The 19,799-nt window shown below is 45.3% G+C and overlaps 1 protein-coding gene and 1 pseudogene across 1 annotated transcript; both read right to left on the bottom strand.

The window, feature by feature from the left end:
• Positions 1-1,896: 1,896 nt before the first annotated feature.
• LOC119444647 (2,4-dienoyl-CoA reductase [(3E)-enoyl-CoA-producing], mitochondrial-like) lies at positions 1,897-16,926 on the bottom strand. Its single transcript, XM_049664686.1, has 3 exons — positions 16,892-16,926; positions 14,084-14,285; positions 1,897-2,855 (listed from the first exon to the last, which is right to left on the bottom strand). Exons 1-3 carry the CDS (start codon positions 16,924-16,926, stop codon positions 2,733-2,735), a joined length of 360 nt encoding a protein of 119 aa, XP_049520643.1. The 3' UTR covers positions 1,897-2,732.
• Positions 1,897-19,799, bottom strand: part of LOC119444648 (2,4-dienoyl-CoA reductase [(3E)-enoyl-CoA-producing], mitochondrial-like) — a 63,750-nt pseudogene continuing 45,847 nt past the window's right edge.

Here is a 19,799-nt window from a genome sequence, read left to right on the forward strand (position 1 = left end):
TTATATCTCTTCAAGGACCGATCATTACTTCAAGGTTGGTCTACCGTCTTGTCGCATAAAATTGTGTAATGACTCTTGTTCCTAGAACAAGCGTCGGATGGAACCACCTTCCCTCCACAATCGCAAGCATAACCGATGACCAAGAGTTCAAGATCGCTTTACAAAATGCCTTGTAATATTTTGTTGTTAATAGCATGTCTTGTCATTTTTTTCCCACTCCTTTCTGTAGTGCCTTTGGGCCCTGAAAGTATTTTCAAAAAATAAATAAATAAATAAAGGTGTATCCCCAGTGTTTGTTATAGACTTTTTTTATATGACAATATATTTCTAAACGAACAGTCCCTCCGTTTTCTGACATTTACTTCGGCAGGCAGCTCCGCCGAAAGTAGGCGAATGCATGTCGAAACGTAAATACATAAAGCAGGATACAATTTCGCCATCCATGCGGCTGCCACATCTTTCCGTTGCCCTAGAGAAGCGCGACGCAGTGAAGCGAACTTATGGGCCAGCACCCAGGGACGTGGTGGACGCCTCAACAGAAAACACATTTTTCTCGCCTAACACAAAAAATTACTCCGATCATGCTTTCAGAAATAAATCTATTTTGTGCATCCTTAGTTACCAACCGCATTACCAATCTACATGTGCCTGAAAATTAGGCATTTCACACATTTTTCAATGTTTGCACCTCTTCCACTCTACTCGCCCATCGACTACAACACTTCTTTGACACATTTACTGCTAACTATCCTGCCAAATGATGCAGTTGTATTATGTCTGTAGAACTTGTAGAATTTTGTGAAGATAATCAAAATTGGCACAGAATCGCAGTATTGCTTCACCACAGCACACTGCGCGAGACAAAGTAGCGGCCGTCAATGGAAAAGAATAAGAGAGTGCAATTCTTTCTCTAGCAACCAGCAGATTTTTAGGGAGCCCCGTGTAATACTGTATATTTAGGTGGTCTGGGTTGTCTTTCGCAACCTAGGTTTCGCCCACCACAACACATTCAAATCACTGTAAGAGATATAAAAAAAAAGATTTTCTTGCAAAAATAGTCTAGAGGTCAAATAATGCACCAAAATGTTTGACCACAATGTTTCCGAATAGATTTGAAGAAGGCCGGGCGCAATGTGTGGGACGTTTGGCGCGGAATGACCCTCTTTGCTTCATTGCACGCATTTTGTTGTAGGTCCTCTCTCAGATTGTTCCGGGCCTCTTCAATGAAAGAAAAATTTGCCCGAGGCCAGAATCAAGCGCTGGCCTCCAAACGCAGCAGCCCGACATCTCAACCTTTAGGCAAAACAATAAAAAAATGAGAAGGAAAAATACAGATAACAAATTTTAACGAAATAAAACAATGTTAGCCCAATGCACGTTGACCTCAGCGACTAAATATTCATTTATGTCGTAAGTGGTTCTACTTTCAGGAGCCAGTCTACATCTCTCATGTCAACAGCAACTAGCTGTTTGAGACGACAGGCGCATGCACCACATTGTATAGTTACAACGTTGCTGCATAGCATGAGCTAGAACAAGGGCATGCAGGCCAGATTTATTTAGGCCACAAACACAGGAATGGAACACAAATAGTAGCTAAACTTGTCTTTCGAGTGCCGCACAGCAACAGGTTGCTTAGAAGAGGCACATCTGGCACCCGTAGTTGGCCATCATCATCAGTTAAAATCGCAATCAGGGCACCGCTCAGATTGCGATGGGGGGAAAAAACATGCAACGTTTCAGTGACCAATAAGAGTGGGGGGGAGGTTCCTGTATTCAGGGACACTTAGTCCGACAGCCCACTTTTTCTTGTGGGTTTATAGTAACGCCAAGTTACACCCAGTAAATAAGGTCGCAGCAGCCCATGATAAAATAAAGGACAGAATGCAGCCAACAGTAAAAATATAATTTTTTATTTCTCTAAAAAAATATAGTTCTAGAAAAGGCACAAGAAGTTCCCGTTGTTTGAAACCCCCCATTGTTAAACAAAACAGACAAAGAGTACCCACAGCAACAGCTACATTAAAGTTACAACTTTTGAACAGAGTGCACAGCATTAGAGAATAACAAAACAGAACCATAGTTTCCTACATGTCAAATACATAAAGCCCAGGTTCTGTTCTACAAATTACTGAATGCAAATAATACCCTAAATTCAAAGTACCAAACACATGGCTGCCACTAAACCACCATTGGCCATGACTTTCCCCAAACCAGTCATTCTTAGGCAATGCAAAACCTTTCTTGCCCTCTTTCTCACTCTCTTTCTATCACACAAATTAACATGTCATAATTGGGCTAAAAAGGCTCTTGCTTTACTTAAGGTTGTTTCCTTCATAGGCATACAGCCTAACTCTTGCCAAGTTTTTAAACTGCAGCAATTTTTCTACAATTTGACGCAAGAACAAAAGTTGCTGACAGCCCAAGAATGCAGTTGCAAATACACTGCTCTCCGACTCAAACAGAATTCGCACACACGCACCAACAAACCACATTCGCTTGTTTCTATGTTGCCAGAGCGGAGGCGAACGTCTTTCAATATTGGCATCTCTCGGGAATTATGTTTCAGCGCACAGAGGCGCAGAAGGCAAGCACAATGCTATTTTGTGGCTGGAGCTTGTACTCAATGCCTAAGCTGTCGCCAAGTATATAGAGCTCAATAAAAAAAAAAGACCTTAGCAGACCTTATACCTAAGGAGCACATTTCACAACTCCAGCCAAACCATGAATAATCATGAACCGTTGGCACGCCTGATGGCAGCCTCGATGGCTTTCCTCTGGTCCTTCGGTACGTCAGAAAGCCTGTTGAACACACTGGCATTGTAGTTTAGGTGACCCCCATCCATTCGAATAACCTGCAGACAAGAGAGAAATTTGGACATTCTAGGTGTTAAGCCAACGATGCATGCACAGAATTTAACAATGATCTATTGAATGCAGCAGTGAGGCACAATATAACAAAATCTGAAGAAGTGACTAAAGCCCCTGCATGATATTTTCTGCCAGCCAGGTCAAGTACCGCCAACCTCCTCTCTCCCTTGGTGCATCATCCTCGCTTTTTCTATCCACTTCCTGTGTAGAACAGAATGCCACCATATTCCTCCTGTGCACAAAGCGGCGATGCGGACAGAGCCTTACCACAAATAAATTCTTTCTTCTTCCTGTGCACAATAGAAGTACTACCATGTTCTTCCCATCCAGAGGCGCGACTGGAGCAACGAGCACTCACTACACTCTGCTCAGCTCACTGCAGTTTCTTGCACGGTGTTGTCTAGAAAAAAGTTTCTTTAGTTTGATGCAATCTGGACATTGCTTATGATGTAACGGAACACGTAGAAATGACTGAACTGTGAATGAGACTGTCATGAGCAAGAGTAAACAATACTCTGAGTCTTGCACTTTTGGCACAAAGAAAAGGGAAATAAAGATTCTCTCTGAGCTCACACGCACCAGTGCTGGCACAAGAAATATAAGGCATGAGGCCATATCATCCTTGTCTCCACCACATTCAGTTGTGTCTCGTGCTGCCTTGCAACCCATAATCAACCGATGGCCACAACAGCACGTCCCAGATACGAACACCAGTGGTGCAATTCTTTGCGATTAGAAGTGCTTTTGAGTTCACAGTGCTGCAGCTATGATGTTGCGAAACATTTGGACAGCCCAGCATTCTTGGTTTGTTTCACACGTGTTAGGTACAGGTAAAACCAAACACTAGCCAAGTGCTATGCCTCAGGAGTGAGTGCATGTTTGTGCGACTGTGTGTGCGTGCTTCGATAGTGCTTGGTGTTGCGAGGTCAGAGCATGTTTAGAAAGCCATATGTTAGAAGGACCAGTGTTGGCAAGGCCTTTTAAGCTTTATAAATATTTTTACCGCTATTCACATGGCACGCACAACAGCAGCTCCTGCTATTGCAACATCAACATTCCAGAATGGGAGACACATTTATCTTGTTTTTAGGTAAATACAGGTTTGCTTGCAGCATTTTTTAGCAGCGAGTGCCATTATCAGAAACAGTCCAAAGTGGGTACGATTCATATGGTTATCATCGCTCTGAGATACTGCATGTTACAAACAACCACCATCAGTCCACAGAAAGCAAACATTATAAAACTAGACACATTTTGTTCTTTCCAAAATTCACTGTATTCCAGCTTGATTGATACTGTCGGCTAAAAATGATTTTATTCAATGCAATGCAGTGATGCTTTTCTTCTCCTATGGTCATGTTTGACTAGTGGCACAGCGAACAGCACTTTTCGTCGAGCAACCGATAGCACAGCACTGTCATAGCTAGTTTACAAAGACAGTTCATGATGCTTTTCTTCTCCTATGGTCATGTTTGACTAGTGGCACAGCGAACAGCACTTTTCGTCGAGCAACCGATAGCACAGCACTGTCATAGCTAGTTTACAAAGACAGTTCATGATGTGACTTCGCATGAAGGCACAAAGCGTCAAATTTGTGAGCCATAAGAACGTGTATGCATAGTTTTGGTCTACCTGCACGGATCACAACTCGCAGCCATCTCCTACGACTGACTTGCTACGGCATGGAATAACACGGGTGACAGAACCTTCTGGCGTTAAAAGGATGCACTGCAGAAGTGGGTCGAAGCTCGGGCGACCTATCTGAAGACGGTGGCGCCAAAACAATGAATGCCGCTGCTTAACAAAACTGCTGAAGGTGTGTCAAACAAGGAGCTTTAGAAGAGATGGTGCAAAGACAAGGTTTGGAATGAAGAGAAGGAAGGTCTCAGTACTTGATACCTCAGAGTAAACTTGTATCTTTATCCTCTATTCTTGTCAGGTTCTTAGTTCGTTACATGCAGAGCTTGAACGCATTTATTTACAGCTTAACTAAAAGGACCTGCCTGAAGTACCTACATGCAAATCATGAATAACCGTTTTGAATGGCTATCTATGGCACCTTGCAAGGAATTTGATACCAAAAGGCTTCTTCAAGAGCACAAAATAAAGTAGAAACTACTCGCTCATACATTTGAGAAAAAAGCGCAAGAGAAAACATACTAACCGGGAAAACGTAAGATTCGAAGTGACCAAAACATACGACACGCAACTGTACTTGACATCTACATAATGAAAAGCGTTGTGCAAATTGTTGCAGCACAAGAAGCCGATGCGTGCCAAGCTGGTGAGGCGTGAGTGGCCTAAGACGCGCATTGTCATTTTTGCGGCTTCAGCAAGCCTACGTTTGTGCTTCTTGAATTCGGCCTGGGGCAGCAACTTCTTTGACGGGGCATTTTGGCGGGAAGTTCTTCCAAGTAGTCTTTCAACGGCACTACGCCCTACGTGCTGTGAAACAGATAGCTAAGATGCTTATCGCAATAAGGTTGGTGGCAATGGCTGTCAATGCGGCATGCAACGACTCGCAGCCACGCACTCGGCCAGGTCAACGGAACCGCAAGTCGTCGGCAATTTACGGCATCAGCGACAACCCGAACGAACAAGTCCCGAGGCCTAACCCGGCGAGTGACACGTCAGCGGCGGCTACCGGGGCACCAGCCACGTACTCGGCCAGGTCGACGGAACCACGAGGCGTCGGCACTTATGGCACCCGCAACGCTTCGGACGAGCCCGACGTAGACTCAACAAGAACTTCGAAGTAAGAACCCGCACTTCCATATTGCGACGCAGTTAGACCGGGGCCAGGGTGGCCAGACTTTGGCGAGTAAAGGCTGGGACTGACCTAGAGACTTATAAGGCAGAGCTAGGCTCCGGAAATGAGATAGTTCTTTTTCAGTAGTGTTGTATTTAGTAAGAGTCTTGTATTTTCTACTGAGTAAGCATTTTGGTTGAGTTATGGTTTGAGTTTTGTATGCCTTGTGCTTTTACCGTCCTTGTACATATTAAATCCTTGTTTGCTGTGCTGCCAGTCGTGTCTCCTCCATCGAGAGTAGCGCATGTACGCAACTCTCCGGCTTCCAAGTAGAAGGTGACAAAATATTGGCGAGCCTGCCAGGATTGATACGGCCCAGTCCCCGATACTTGAGAGTAGCAGAGATGGAGTGGGAACGTTTGGCGGCGATAGTGAAGGATTTGAATATGTCGAAGGAGGAGGCGATGGCATTTTTTGAGTACACGCAACAAGAGAAGGAAAAACAGCAGAAAAGCGAGAAGGAAATTTTAGAGTTGAAGTTAAAGTTGGCAGAGATGAACGCCGGGTCTCGCGAGGGGTCGATTTCCCCCAGGTTGGCGTCATCCGACTCCACTTCGCCCAGGCCAAAACAGATTTGCCCCAGGAAATTGATGGCTCCGTTTGATGAGCGTAGAGATAATTTAGATGCGTATTTGCATCGCTTTGAAAGAATAGCGGTCGGGCAAGGCTGGGCAAGGAATGAGTGGGCTAGCGCCTTAAGCCTGTGTCTAGTTGGTGAGGCTTTAAGTGTGTTCGGACGAATGCCTGCCGAAGAGAGTTTAGACTATGACAAGGTGAAGAACACTTTATTGCAAAGATTCCGGCTAACCACTGAGGGTTTCCGCAAAAAGTTCAGATCATGCAAGCCGGAAGACGTGGAAACGGGAAAACAGTTTGCATGTAGATTAACAAACTACTTTGAAAGATGGATGGAGTTGTCAGAGGCAAACAAGACATATGAAGGGGTGCGGGACAAGGTTGTAGGAGAACAATTTCTCGCCAGGTGCAGCGACAGTCTGGCGATATTCCTCAAAGAGAGGAAATTAAAAACAGTAGAGGAAATGGCGGCGCATTCAGATCAGTTCGTAGAGTCGCAGGGACTAAGGAATTTAGGAAATAGTGGCAAGGACGCGCCGATGGCAGCAGTAGGGGAGACGAGGAATCGGGGGCCGATGAACAGGCAAGGGACGTCACAAAGATGTTTTCTTTGTAACCGGCTGGGACATATAGCAATGAACTGTTGGGTGAAGGATTGTCGACGTGGTCCACCAGTAGTTTGCCAGCTATGTCAAAAGAGAGGTCATGGGGCGCACGAATGCAGATCAGGATACGTGGACAGAGCTGCATGTACGATGAAAGATAAAGAGGACGGGCCGAGAGAAAAGAACATGCCCGTGGTAGAGGGAGAAGTTCAAGGACGCAGGGCCATGGTATTGAGAGACACGGGGGCGAACACAGTCTTGGTCAGGGAAAGTATGGTACCATCCGAGAACATGACCGGCTATTTCAAACCAGTCATTTTGGCGGACAGGTCCGTTAAGTATTTGCCAGAGGCACAAATTCAAGTTCCGACACCATTTTTTACAGGAGTGGTCACAGCTAGGTGTGTAGAAGATCCTCTGTTTGACTTGATTTTGGAGAATGTATCAGGGGTGAGAAGGGCGGATGACCCAGACCCTAACTGGAAGAGGACAGAGGGTTTAGGGGAGAGGAAAAAGCCGGAAGCGCTAGAAGAAGAGATACCTGAGGTAGAGGTAGCAGCGGCAGTACAAACGCAAGCTAGAAGTAAGAATACTAAACCCTTAACACCATTGCTGGTCACAAACATTAAGGGGTTAAGCATCACGGCAGCTGAATTCAAGGAATTACAGGAGAAAGACGAGTCTTTGCAAAAGTGCGTACAGAAGATAGGAGAAATAGTACGATGGAAAAGAAGTTGAAACGTGGTGGAGTTTTTCAAGAAGAACGATTTATTATACCGGAGGTGTGTGTTCAGTTCGGGAAGAGAGGTTCAGCAGTTGATGGTCCCCAAGGAACTGAGAGATAAACTACTGAAGTTAGGGCACAATAATGCAATGGCAGGTCACCAGGGAATAAAAGACACCTTAGAAAAAATAACGGAAGATTTCTTTTGGATCGGGGTACAGAGCGATGTGAGGAAATACGTCAGGTCATGCGATGTATGTCAAAAGACTACGGCTAAGGGGAAAAACGAGAAGACTGGTGTTTGCATGATGACTGCTGAAGGGAAGGGCGCAGACATAAAGAAGCTCACGACTAGAGAGCCCTTGATTAAGGTTAACCGGGATAAGAGGATGGACAACATCCCGATCGAGGCTTGTATACCCGCAGAGCAGGAGAGAGTAGAGAAAGAGGTAGTTTCACCTCGGAAAGATAGGAAGTCGATAGGTGCAGTTGAGTCCAGGGAGCATCAGGCACTAGACACGATGGAACATTGGGACTCCGAGAAAAAGGGTGAAAGAGATAGATACCCAAATCGCCATAAACGTGTAATGCGCAAGCGCAGAAGATGGAAAAGAAATAGAGCAGGTGCAATGGCCAGAATTAAAAGGAAAACCATTTAGGAATGACCTCGAACAGTGGTTAGTTTGCACAAACGTGTGTTGCGAATAACTTTATTCATGTAGAAGTGTTGGGACAATGAGTATTACGAACAATTGAGTGCAGTGTATTGTGTGAACAGAACAAATGGTGAAATGCGCGCGATAGTGCAGTGAAGTGTGGTAATGAGTGGTGAGTGACGACGACGTACAGAGAAGTACCCAAGCCACAACGAAAGTCAAGTTCCTAGCAGAGAAGGCCAAGAGTAAGAAGTTTTTTGGGAAAAAAACTCTTGAAGAGGGGGCCTATGTCACATGTAAGAGGTCGCCCGTGGTGAGAGAAGAGGACGAAGAAGTTCGCGGAGCGTTCCGAACGGCGCGAGCGCTCGAGGCACGCGAACCAAGGCGTAATCCGCGAGGGAGAAGCATCGTAGCATCATTATCGACGTGGCTCTTGAGCTGGAAGGTCGCCTCATCAGCCATGCTCTGACGAAGGGAGAGCGGAGGACCCGGCCACGAAGTCGTGAGACTGGCAAGGCCCAGGTGTAGCTGTAGTGCTCGGAGACGTCCGGACGAAGCTCCTGGGACCGGCCACTGCTGCTCACGGCGATTCCGGTCTTCTTCTTGAGAATCCCTCTTCCTTGGCCAAGCCCGTTCAACTGATAATCACCGTGCTACCGGGCCGCCACGCAGATCGTCGGAGGGCGAAGAACACTTCATTAGGCAAGTGACACGTCAGCGGCGGCTACCGGAGCTCCAGCCACGCACTCGGCCAGGTCAACGGAACCGCGAGTCGTCGGCAATTTACGGCATCAGCGACAACCCGAACAAACAAGTCCTGAAGCCTATCCCAGCGAGTGACACGTCAGCAGCGGCGACCGGGGCACCAGCCACGTACTCGGCCAGGTCGACGGAACCGCGAGGCGTCGGCACTTACGGCACCCGCAACGCTTCGGACGAGCCCGACGTAGACTCAACAAGAACTTCGAACCGCCGGTCCGTAAGAACCCGCACTTCCGTATTGCGATGCAATTAGGACTGGGGCCAGGGTGGCCAGACTTTGGCGAGTAAAGGCTGGGACTGACCTAGAGACTTATAAGGCGGAGCTAGGCTCCGGAAATGAGATAGTTCTTTTTCAGTAGTGTTGTATTTAGTTAGAGTCTTGTATTTTCTACTGAGTAAGCATTTTGGTTGAGTTATGGTTTGTGTGTTATGTGCCTTGTGCTTTTACCCTCCTTGTACATATTAAATCCTTGTTTGCTGTGCTGCCAGTCGTCTCTCCTCCATCGAGAGTAGCGCATCTACGCAACTCTCCGGCTCCCAAGTAGAAGGTGACATACGGTAGAGTGGCTAACCACGGCACCAACAAAAGCCAGCAAAAGCTGCCTTGCCAATAACTAGGGCTCTGTGTTTTCAATTTTGTCCGAAAAAATCCGATAAACATTCGCTGATAAAACTTCTGACAATTCGGATTTATCCGATAAACTCCGATTTGCTTGGCCATGGGTATGACCATCAAGTCGCTGAAAACCGTATGTCCGTCGAGGTGGTTCTCTTTTTATGAAGCTCTAGAAGATATTTTGGACTACTGGCGCGCCATTTTGTCTTTCTTGAGAAGCGAAGAAGCCAAGGGGACGAAGTGTGAGAAGCTCAGGACTCTTGTTTCATCGCCTGAAGCTGTGCACGACTTGCTCGTTAAGATGAGGTTTCTGAAGACCAATGCGTGTGCCGTGATCTCAATAATTAAGGAACTTGAGGCAGAGAGTACCCTGATACACCAAGTTTATCCCATACTGGGGGTTCGTTTGCACACACTCATCAGTCAATGGTGGGATCCAACCGAGGTTTTCGCATCAGATGTCACAAGTATGTTGGACCTCCTTGACGAGAATCAACGCTTAACGACTGTCGCAGACTTTAACGGATTCTACGCTGCTGTCGCTGAAAAGTGGAGACATATCTTAGAGGAACCTGTGCGATCAACTCCAGTACACCAAAGAATCGTTTTGGTACTGTGTTCAAATTGTGAACCCAAATGTGAAGCATGAGCTTCCATGCGCGTTCGAAACCTATGCGCCTATTTTTCAATTAGTGCTTCTTGAAACTGACGACTTGAGCCAACTCCTGAGTGATTTTGCGAACTATCAGTGCTATGAAATGCGTAACATTGTTGAACCCATGTCATTTTGGAGACTTCATAATGTCGAGTGGCCAATGCTTTCCCGCTGCGCACTGCGTCTTCTGGCGCTTCCTGTTTCTAGCGCTAACGTTGAAAGGGCGTTTTCAAAGCTGAGAGTCATCAATAGAAAGGAGCGTGCTTCGATCACTGACAGCAATCTCGCAAAGTATGCTTGCGTGTTTTACAATAAGCTTTAAGCTAAGGTTGTTATACGCAAAATTGAAGGTGTTCTGTGTGTTTGCTTGTGCGTATACGTTTTTGTCCATTCAAACGTTCTAGGAAAAATAAAATGTGCTTCGTGTGTTTTGATATTTTAGTATTCAGATATGAATTGATGTAAGACTTTTGGGTTTTAAGAATAATGCAAAACTCCGAATTTTGAAGAATTGGAGATTTACGGGAAATAAACTCCAATAAATGCCGAATTTCTGCCAGAAATATAAACTCCGATAAACACCTGCCAATTTTCAGGAAAAATAAACACCGAAAACACGGAGCCCTACCAATAACGTAGAGAACTGGTGAGAAAACCTGAGAACTAAAGGCAAAACAGAATGTTGTGATGCCGCTGAGATTCATTCATTCATTCAATTCAGATTCGTTCAGCTTCATTTTTGGTAATACTATTTTTAGTTCTGTTTACCTAGACTTGGAAAAAATGTAGTTCCGTTTAACAAACTTTTTTTGTATTGCCTTGACCCTTTAAGACGCTGTGTACGCAACTGTGTACGCCAAGAAAGTGCGTCAACAGCAATGGCACTGTTGAAAGTAATGGTACTTAAAATGTGTCACATACATCTTGAAACTGTTCAGATTGGAATCGTGTTGCAAGTTTGAATAATAGGTCCGAAATGTTTTAGTAAAACATGAGCGAAGGTAGACGGTTGTGTGTACTGTCTCGGTGCGAGTATGTCATTGTATGCAGTGGGTCTACTCCTTTTCACAGCATGTTGCATCAGGCATAATTTTCAAGAGCCTGGATGAGTACTTTTCAAGCCTGCTAGACATGAAATAGTTGATGTTCTCATATGTAATGTTCCTGTAGTGAGTTTTCGCATGGGTTCTATATACATGTTCTCTAAACTTGACAAAACTCACTAAAGAATTGAAAATACTTAATGTATTCTGCAGCTATATGCTTTTTATGATTCTGAATCTGCAAGAAATGCAGTGAAAGTAAGTTTTCAGTAAACACAATTCCTTGACATCTGACTACAGTAGCCGACCGATTTTCCGGACTTCGCGGGGACTGAAAAATAGTCCGAAAAATCGAGCAGTCCGAAAAACCGAACATTCCGAAAAACTCGCCCCCCCCCCCCCCCCCAAGAGAAAAAAGTTATGAGGCTTAGAGCGGCTTAAGAAAAATGTCGTAGTTTCGCTCAAAAGGCGGAGCACTGATTGCGATAGCAAATTAATAGACAGCGATACGAAGTCAGGATGTTAGTTTTATCGGCCGTATAAAGTTGTAATTGAATATGCGCTTACTAACTAAATAAGCACGGTGTCACGCGCGCACAGGTTACATGAACACATCTCGCTCGATGACTGCGGGTAAATTGACCATCGCGCTGTCTATTCTCTCGCTTCGACGCGAACGTGGAAAAAAAAAGAAAAAAAAGAAAAAAAAAGAAAAAACCAGCGCATACGAAGCTACCGGCACTCGGCGCACGCCCTTTGTACCCATCGCAGATCGCGGGCGTACACTTCGGCCACATAGCAGATCGCTTTCAAGATACGGTGCCTGCGCGGCAGCTCCGTTGGCAGCAGCCGCAAGAGCTGAGTGCAACCGTCTCCGCCGCCTTCTCCCCATGCCCCGCGAGCGAACGAAGTCCAACCGAAACTTAAAAAACAAAAAGCAACAAACAAACAAAAAAAAAACCCACCGGATTCCGCTTAAGTGATGTGGCGATAGTGCCGAGCTGACCAAAAAAAAAAAGGCAAGTGCCGCTTTTTTGGAAGTTTTGTCGGCCAAGGAAGCGCGGGCATAGCCTCAGAGACGAGAGGATAGCGTGCGTGTACTAATCTTGAAGGCTATACAAGGGGGCACTGGAAGCCAAGCCCGGCCAAGCCAGCGGAAAATCCAACATGGCGGCCTTCAAGATCGGGTAGCGCGGCTCAGAGCGAGCAATTTAGTCCGGAAAATCGAACATTGGTACCTAGATTCGTCCGAAAAATCGGTCGCGAAAATGCATTGGGTCTATGGGAATCCTGCCGGTACATCTATTAAGTCCGGAATATCCAACAAGTACGAATTTTTGGAGTCCGAAAAATCCGTCGGCTACTGTAGTATGTGCACATCTGTATGTGCACATCTGGCACATACTAGACATTGACATCTGTCTAGCATGTGTAAGTGGTAATTCCATTTAATAAGCAATGCCCCTTAGCCAAGGTTACCCGCCGTGGTTAAAGCTTGAATGAAACCTTTGAGGAATTTGTGTGGAAAATGTCTCACAGTGTGTTTCATTGAAAAGTTAGTTTATTCAATGCAGATATCTGGCAGAAAATCATCGACCGATAGTATTCCTCAAATGATACACATAACATCCCTTTTAGGTGATAACATAATGTCTACGTGAATTGTTCAAACCTTGAACGCAAGAATAACACCTTTTTCTCCAAATTGCCTCGTGTGCTAAGCATGTGAGAGATTGTACTGTCTTCATGCCCCCCGACCACTACTCTTGGCAGAGCATGGTACATGTCACGGCACCTGTTCATGCTGCACTGTGACAGTACATGACTGCAGGTATGTTTGTATTAGCTTTGTTTCTTTTTGCCTCGGCAAACTGTGCGGGAACTTTCTTCAGGAGCACCAAGGGCTGTAGATCTAGCAAGTGCAACAGACTTTGCCAGGAGAAGCTTTCAAATCCTTAATCTGTAAATGACTACAGTATCCAGCTAGCACCAACTTATTGCCCACAATTCATGTCTTGACCAATCAGGTGAGTGAAATTTGTTGTACTGTGTATTTGGTTCTATGACATAGCAGCATTTTATAAAAGGGACTTCTGCAAAGCCTAGGCTGTCGAGGTAACAATCACATAAACTAATTTATCAAGCTGATGGTCCCCAACATAAAGGTGAAAGTTCCATAGCTTTGATGTCTGTTGATGTCTGATGATCGTAATGCAGGAGTGATAACCTAGGCAGAGATCGTGCAAACACCTTGCTTTCTGAATGTTCGATTGCGCTCTCGTGATTCGCTGGTGCCATGCTTTCATCAGTGGTCATCAGCGCAGCGAGGTTGGAGCACAAATTGAACACAGACTACAGTGATGTAGGATGCAAAGCGAACGTTCGGAAAATGAGATGCTTATGTAATACCACCCCTCATTGCTGGAGCATCTTAACATTTTGAAACCACTGTCAGTTTTGACCAATTATTTGGGGACATGACTAAAAATGCATATTTCCTCTGAAATCTGACCTTTGCTTCAAATGCAACAAATTTTTTTCAGATTGGTCAAGCAGTCATTTTACAAGTTCATTTGTGCATTTGACAAGTATTCATGCATTGAAATCGGAGCTACACCTGCACTAAAGCATGAACAAGAATGGCACTAAGCAGGTAGCAATTGGTCGGTATCTAACCGGTTGCATTTGGCAGTGGTGGGTTCAAATTAAATCGCCCCATTCTTTCCTGCAGCCCAGTTCTTATGTCATACGAGTGTGCCAGCTTACCTCTCCTGTCAGCCAACTGGAGTAATCGCTGACCAGGTACACGGCCAAATTGGCAACTGCGGGTATTTCCCCTTGCCTCTCTATGGCACCCTTCACGGCTTCCTTGCAGACGTGACCATCGGGATCTAGCCTGCTGAAGGCACCCTGGGCAGAAAACACAAAAGGAACAGCTGTGGGTAAACAGAAAACCAGCCTCACCACACTGCAACACCATAGAAACACACCCGAATACAATATACTTCTGTAAATTCAACTTTGGTTAATTCAATTTTTCCGTTAATTCAATCCAGACCAAAGGTCCCGGCTGGTGCCCATGCATTTCAATGGGCTCAAACTTCCATTATTTCGATCTCAATACGGCAGTACAGGCTGCAATATTGTGTCTCCTATGCATTTGTTTGCTCTAGCCTGCCGTTCAATGCCACAACAGCCTCGAAAACACGAAGGGGTGACACTCGCCCATGAAATTAAACATATTTCGGAGCAGGTAGTGCAAAAAACAGAGAAGCGACAAGCGTGCACCCTTGTTGGAAAAGTCAAGTAAGTCACGCTTGTCCGCTTTCGCATGGCAAATTTTTATCCGTGTCTCACAGTCAGTCGAAGGGGGCTCTCGCGTGTACCCAGGGTCGATTATTAAAGGGGCCGCTAGACCCATAGCCTCAGCTGGTCGCTACAACTGAGCGCCGGCAGCAGTGGCAGCTTCGTGCAAGTGCGGCGAGTGGCATGATGGGATGCGATTACCATACTAAATAGAGAAACGAAGAAAGAGGCAACCAATTCGTCGAAGACTAAAAAAGCGTGAGGAAACTCGCGTGGAATGCCGCCTCACAAGTACAGAGAGAACCTTTCACCATCGCATCGCAGGGCACGAGTGTGACGTACCTGAGGTCCCAAAACACATGACAAATTTATACCCCTTGCACACAGGCAATTTCAATCGAGATCGAGTCCCATCCGGATTGGCTGCTTTTACACGGGAACTTTCAACTATGCAATTTTGCACAATCCGGATCCAGTCAATCGTGATTGCAGGCTGTCGTCTGCGCCATCATGCTGCTGAACAAACTCGATCTGGATTGTTGAACCATGCAGCTGCAATCATTCTTGATCGCAATCAAAAAATTTTATCTAGATCGGGCTTGATCACGATCAAAAGTGCCTGTGTTGCATCGGTATTAAAGAACGACTGAAAACCAAAGCGATTCAAATCACCACTGCTCTCCTCTCCCAAGACAAGTTGTGGAGTATAGATGTCACACAGCATGGTGTGACATCTATTTAAGACAAAAGGCATGCGCTGTGGATGTTGTTTCACGAGATTTGTTTGTGGGCTGCCATTCTCAACATTACGACGAATAATTTAGTCATGAACAAAAGACCTGGTATGAGCAACTTTAGTGATTGAATAGTGTAGCAATATAACCTGTATATAGGCCATGGATAAGCATACAGCATACATATACCTAAATATATGCCGAGCCCCACGGCGACGGCAACACCAAGCACACAAATTCGCTCGGAGTGTCCATATAATTGCTATTGCAATAAGAAGTTTGTTACACTGCAGTTCTCATTAAACTGAGGTTCATAATATCAAGTTTACACTTATCTCACTCAATGAACAGCTGAGGGGGGTCATGGGAAGTTCTGAGTCAAAAAAACAGAATGAGGCACAAGATGTCCGAGTGGTTCGCTTGTGCCCGAAAAATATTCGGTTGTTACGGGCAAGGAGGAACATGTTACAACTAAACCATTAAAGGTCCTTTAGTGTGACCAGACGATCCCAGGCTCAATGCAGTTGAAGCGCATACCGTACTTTGCATACTCTGCAGCAAGTGACCTGAAAACAAATCCGGTTTAACAAGCCAAAAAACTGCATAGCATTGAAATGTCCTAGAGTGTTCATGCACCACACGAGAAATAACAAACTTAATCTTACAATTCCCAAGATTGGACAAGAAAATCCTCTTCTCAACAACCTTATCCAAAAAATCACCAACAGCATTTGCAAGTCCCATGAGCATGAAATGAAACCACAGATGGCAATTTTTCAGACTGAGCCGAATATGAACAAATAGAAAGTGTACCAGTCACATGTGAGGCAAGGTTGCAAATATCACAGCCAATTAGGGTGAAGTGATAAAGGTTGATGCATTTTGGCTCCTCGGTTACCTGTGTAAAAGACGTACCTACTTTAAGTCAGTTGGCATGACTAAGCATGTACACTTATCGCAAAATGCTATACCCACCCATTTTAGGACAGCGAATTTCCGTAAACAAAATTTTTGCAAGCTGCAAATTCTAACAGAATAATACTTAAACCAACACTGCTCTTAGGCAGAGGAAACCGACATTTATTGCACTTAACTCGAAGACATTCGAAGGCCTCATCCTCCGACGCACTGTCAAAAAGTTCAACCACTTCCGCCAGCGGCATCGCTAGCTAACCGTCATTGGCCTCTGAATAACTTTTGTACGATGCAAGCGTCTTGAAGCATGTTGCTGGAATTGTCTCTGCAGTGTGGCATCCTCAGGACAAACACACAAAGATCCCGTCCATGCCTGAGCACTCATATAAATGGCAACCGAAAGCTGGATGCAGTGCGACTACTGCTGGACTGCTGCGACTTCTCACATGGGCGACTGATGATGATAACTAAGTGGTGCTTTTTTTTTTTTACGGGCAGATATAGGATGCCACAACGTAACAATAAAAAAAATGGGGTGGATTTTTGAAATATTTCTTGCATCAGTTTAATGGATTCTTTAAGAACAACTTACCTACAATGGCAAACTAGTAAGCGTTACCTCAACATGGAAGTAACCTCTGCCACAGTTGCCATGCTGCGGCCTTTACTGCTGTTGCCGCGCTTCCTACAGGGTGAGCCCTAGAAACTTACATTTGTCGCTATGGTCGCTCCAGAGTTAAAACAAGACTCATTTTCTTTCAAAATGCTGTGCACGGCATCTTGTGCTTGTGAAACAAAAGAAAAACTCATATTTGATGCACTAGTGGGTTTTCTGCATAGTATACAGTTAAACCCCACGATAATGAAAGCCCAAGACAACGAATTTCTCACCGCAATCAAATTTCCGCGACGAAATATTTTCGTATGCCGAGCAAATGCCCATAAGACTGAATGTATTCCGCATCTCTCAACAACAAAACATCACTAAACTGCAATCCCGCATCAACAAAACCTACCGGAACATTAGACCCCATATTATGTACTTGTGTAACTCTAACAAAGCAAAAAAAAAAAAAAAAAGCTCAAATGCATTTTCTCCCCACTTAAATTGTGTAATATGCCGTCACGGCGCACTTGCGAGGCCACCACCATATTGTTTACAAAAAGTTCTAGAAGCGATTGCGTGCACCAGAAACACTTCATGGCTGCCATCTTGTTTGTTGATCACCTGTTTCAAATGGCACACTCACATGTCTTTACCTACATGTGACGACTGTTTTCGTGTACATAGCACAGTGCATAAGCTCTGGCTCGGTGAAAAATGTGCAGCAAAAACAAATAAATCCATGTCCCACTAACATGGACTTGTTTATGGTGCTTCAGATAGGGGCTGCAGCGTAAGCTGCCACGTCTCTGGCCGTGACGGAGTGATCAGCCGAGGATACACATCCCCTTCTTCAAGAACGCTGGTTTCGGTACCACCCACTGATCTCTACTATAGGGGGCAAAACAAAGAGATAAGTGGTACCACCCAATAGGCATGTCTGCGGATTCGGCGTTGATAGAAGTAGGCCTGCACTAAGAGGCCGTATTCTCAGTCGATCACTTTCTTGGATACGAGATACAATCACTTTTATGCTTGGCACCAGACGCATTGGCATCTACGGATGACAGCATGTGCTGGAGGAATGCTGTTGCACCATGGCCGGTGCCAAGTTATGTGAATGTCACGCGAATGATTGGACCTCCGAAAGCTATCAACCGAGAATAACCGCTCCATCGCAGTGCCACCATCGCTGAACAACGCATGGGGCGCACAATTTTACAGTAAGTTATCATTTTGCAACGCATTCCCCTGCTCATGCTTGTCTCATTTCGCAACAACGAAATTCTCATGAAAGTGATTTTTTTTTTGCTTTCTCTGCCGATTTCATTATTGTGGGTCCCTTTGTATAAGTTGTGACATTGCATAAACACACCAACAAAAATTTTTTGGGGAAAAAAAAATGCGTCTTGTACAGCAGAGAATACAGTAGTCAGAGAAGGCTGATGTCTCAGGGATGAGTGAGGAGTCAGGATATACCTCTGAGCAAGCACGAGTTTTTGCATTCCACCCCTACTGGAACACTGCAGATGCAACTAGGAATCGAACCCACAACCGAAGGTTGGACTCAGGGTAGCATCAAGGGCGGGTGCCTCATCTACACAAATAGACAACGGGAGGCTCACTGCTTTGGCTCACTGCTTAGTTTTTCCAATGCAGAACTCTTGGCATGCCTTCAGTTTCGGAAAAGGGGGGGGGGGGGAGTCATGGGGTCACCCTTTGGAGAACACGATAGCTGTTGAGCCACCATGATGGGTGAAAACAACAAAATGAACCCGAAGGAATGATGCCAACCTATATCATGAGTGCTTCCACGCCGCTCTTGGCTGCTGCACTTCGGTGCAACATATTCAGAGCCATGTTTTGTGTATGGTTGCCGAAATAGCCAGGAAGTTTGCACCTGGAGGAGAAAAATTCAGAGCACCCATGAAAAAATTTGCAGACTTAAGGGAGTCAGAGTGGCTGGCATCAAATTCTGCAATTGTGATGACGTGCAGTCATAACATAAGGCAAGCGCAAGGCTGAGCTACAAGCGTCTGTCAGCAGATAATGCATGCGCAACAACAAGCACGATGACAATGTAGGATTATAGAAGTACTCTTCTCGCATCTCATGCAACTACAAACATGTCATGGCATTTGCTTTGCTTAAATTTAGCTTCTCACAGCTGGGAAGATGGCGTGAAGAGCCAAGCGCCACAAGCCTTGGTGTAGCATTACATGGTTGCCCTTGTGCCATGCTTCACACATTTACTGAACTGCTTGCCCCCTCGAATTCCTTACCTCTCTGCCACAGTTCAAGCTTTCAAAGTTCCACTGAACTGCTCACCCCTTCTCACGGGTTAGTGTCGCAGCACCCAGCACCAAGAGTCAAAGACTTCTCCCGCGACAAGAAGGAATGTGACGCAGGTGACGTCACGCCTACGTCACGCGTCGTTCTGCCCGATTATGGGTCGGCAAGAACATTTAGGGAAGAATCTGCTCATTGGTATACCAGAAGGTCGCCACAAGTCGCCCAGTCGGCTTGGTGCGCTCTTACCGCTACATGTATGCTATTTTCTGCTATCTGCTAACTATGTCGCATTATGCATTTCAATTTTTTGTGCAAGTAATGTCCTGCCTCTTCGAGTAGACCAACTCACTGAACTAGAATTGTGCTATGTGCCACAGGCAACCTTATAAAAAATTTTGAAAGTGTTGCACCAAAACACCCGTATAGTACTACACTATTAGAACCTTCTCTAAGCTCTTAACTGCTGTTGCAGCAATACTTTGTCATCAAGAGCACACAATAATTGCAGCAATAGGAGCAATAAGAAATTCATACCCTCACAAAAACCATCAACATACACTTGAACAAAACGTTATGCAGTTCCAATGCACACCCTGGAATCTATGTGAAAGAGAGCCTTTAGGAAGCGGTT

The sequence above is a fragment of the Dermacentor silvarum genome, chromosome 3 (assembly GCF_013339745.2).
Source record: "Dermacentor silvarum isolate Dsil-2018 chromosome 3, BIME_Dsil_1.4, whole genome shotgun sequence".
Classification (NCBI taxonomy): Eukaryota; Metazoa; Arthropoda; class Arachnida; order Ixodida; family Ixodidae; genus Dermacentor; species Dermacentor silvarum.

Excerpts from the sequence above, each read along its gene's own strand:
- LOC119444647 (XM_049664686.1), bottom strand. The coding sequence starts at position 16,926 with ATGGCAACTGTGGCAGAGGTTACTTCCATGTTGAG. Across the intron at positions 14,286-16,891 it reads GAGGTTACTTCCATGTTGAG|TGTGGTGAGGCTGGTTTTCT; the intron begins GTAACGCTTACT and ends ATGGTGTTGCAG. Across the intron at positions 2,856-14,083 it reads CCAGTTGGCTGACAGGAGAG|GTTATTCGAATGGATGGGGG; the intron begins GTAAGCTGGCAC and ends TCTTGTCTGCAG.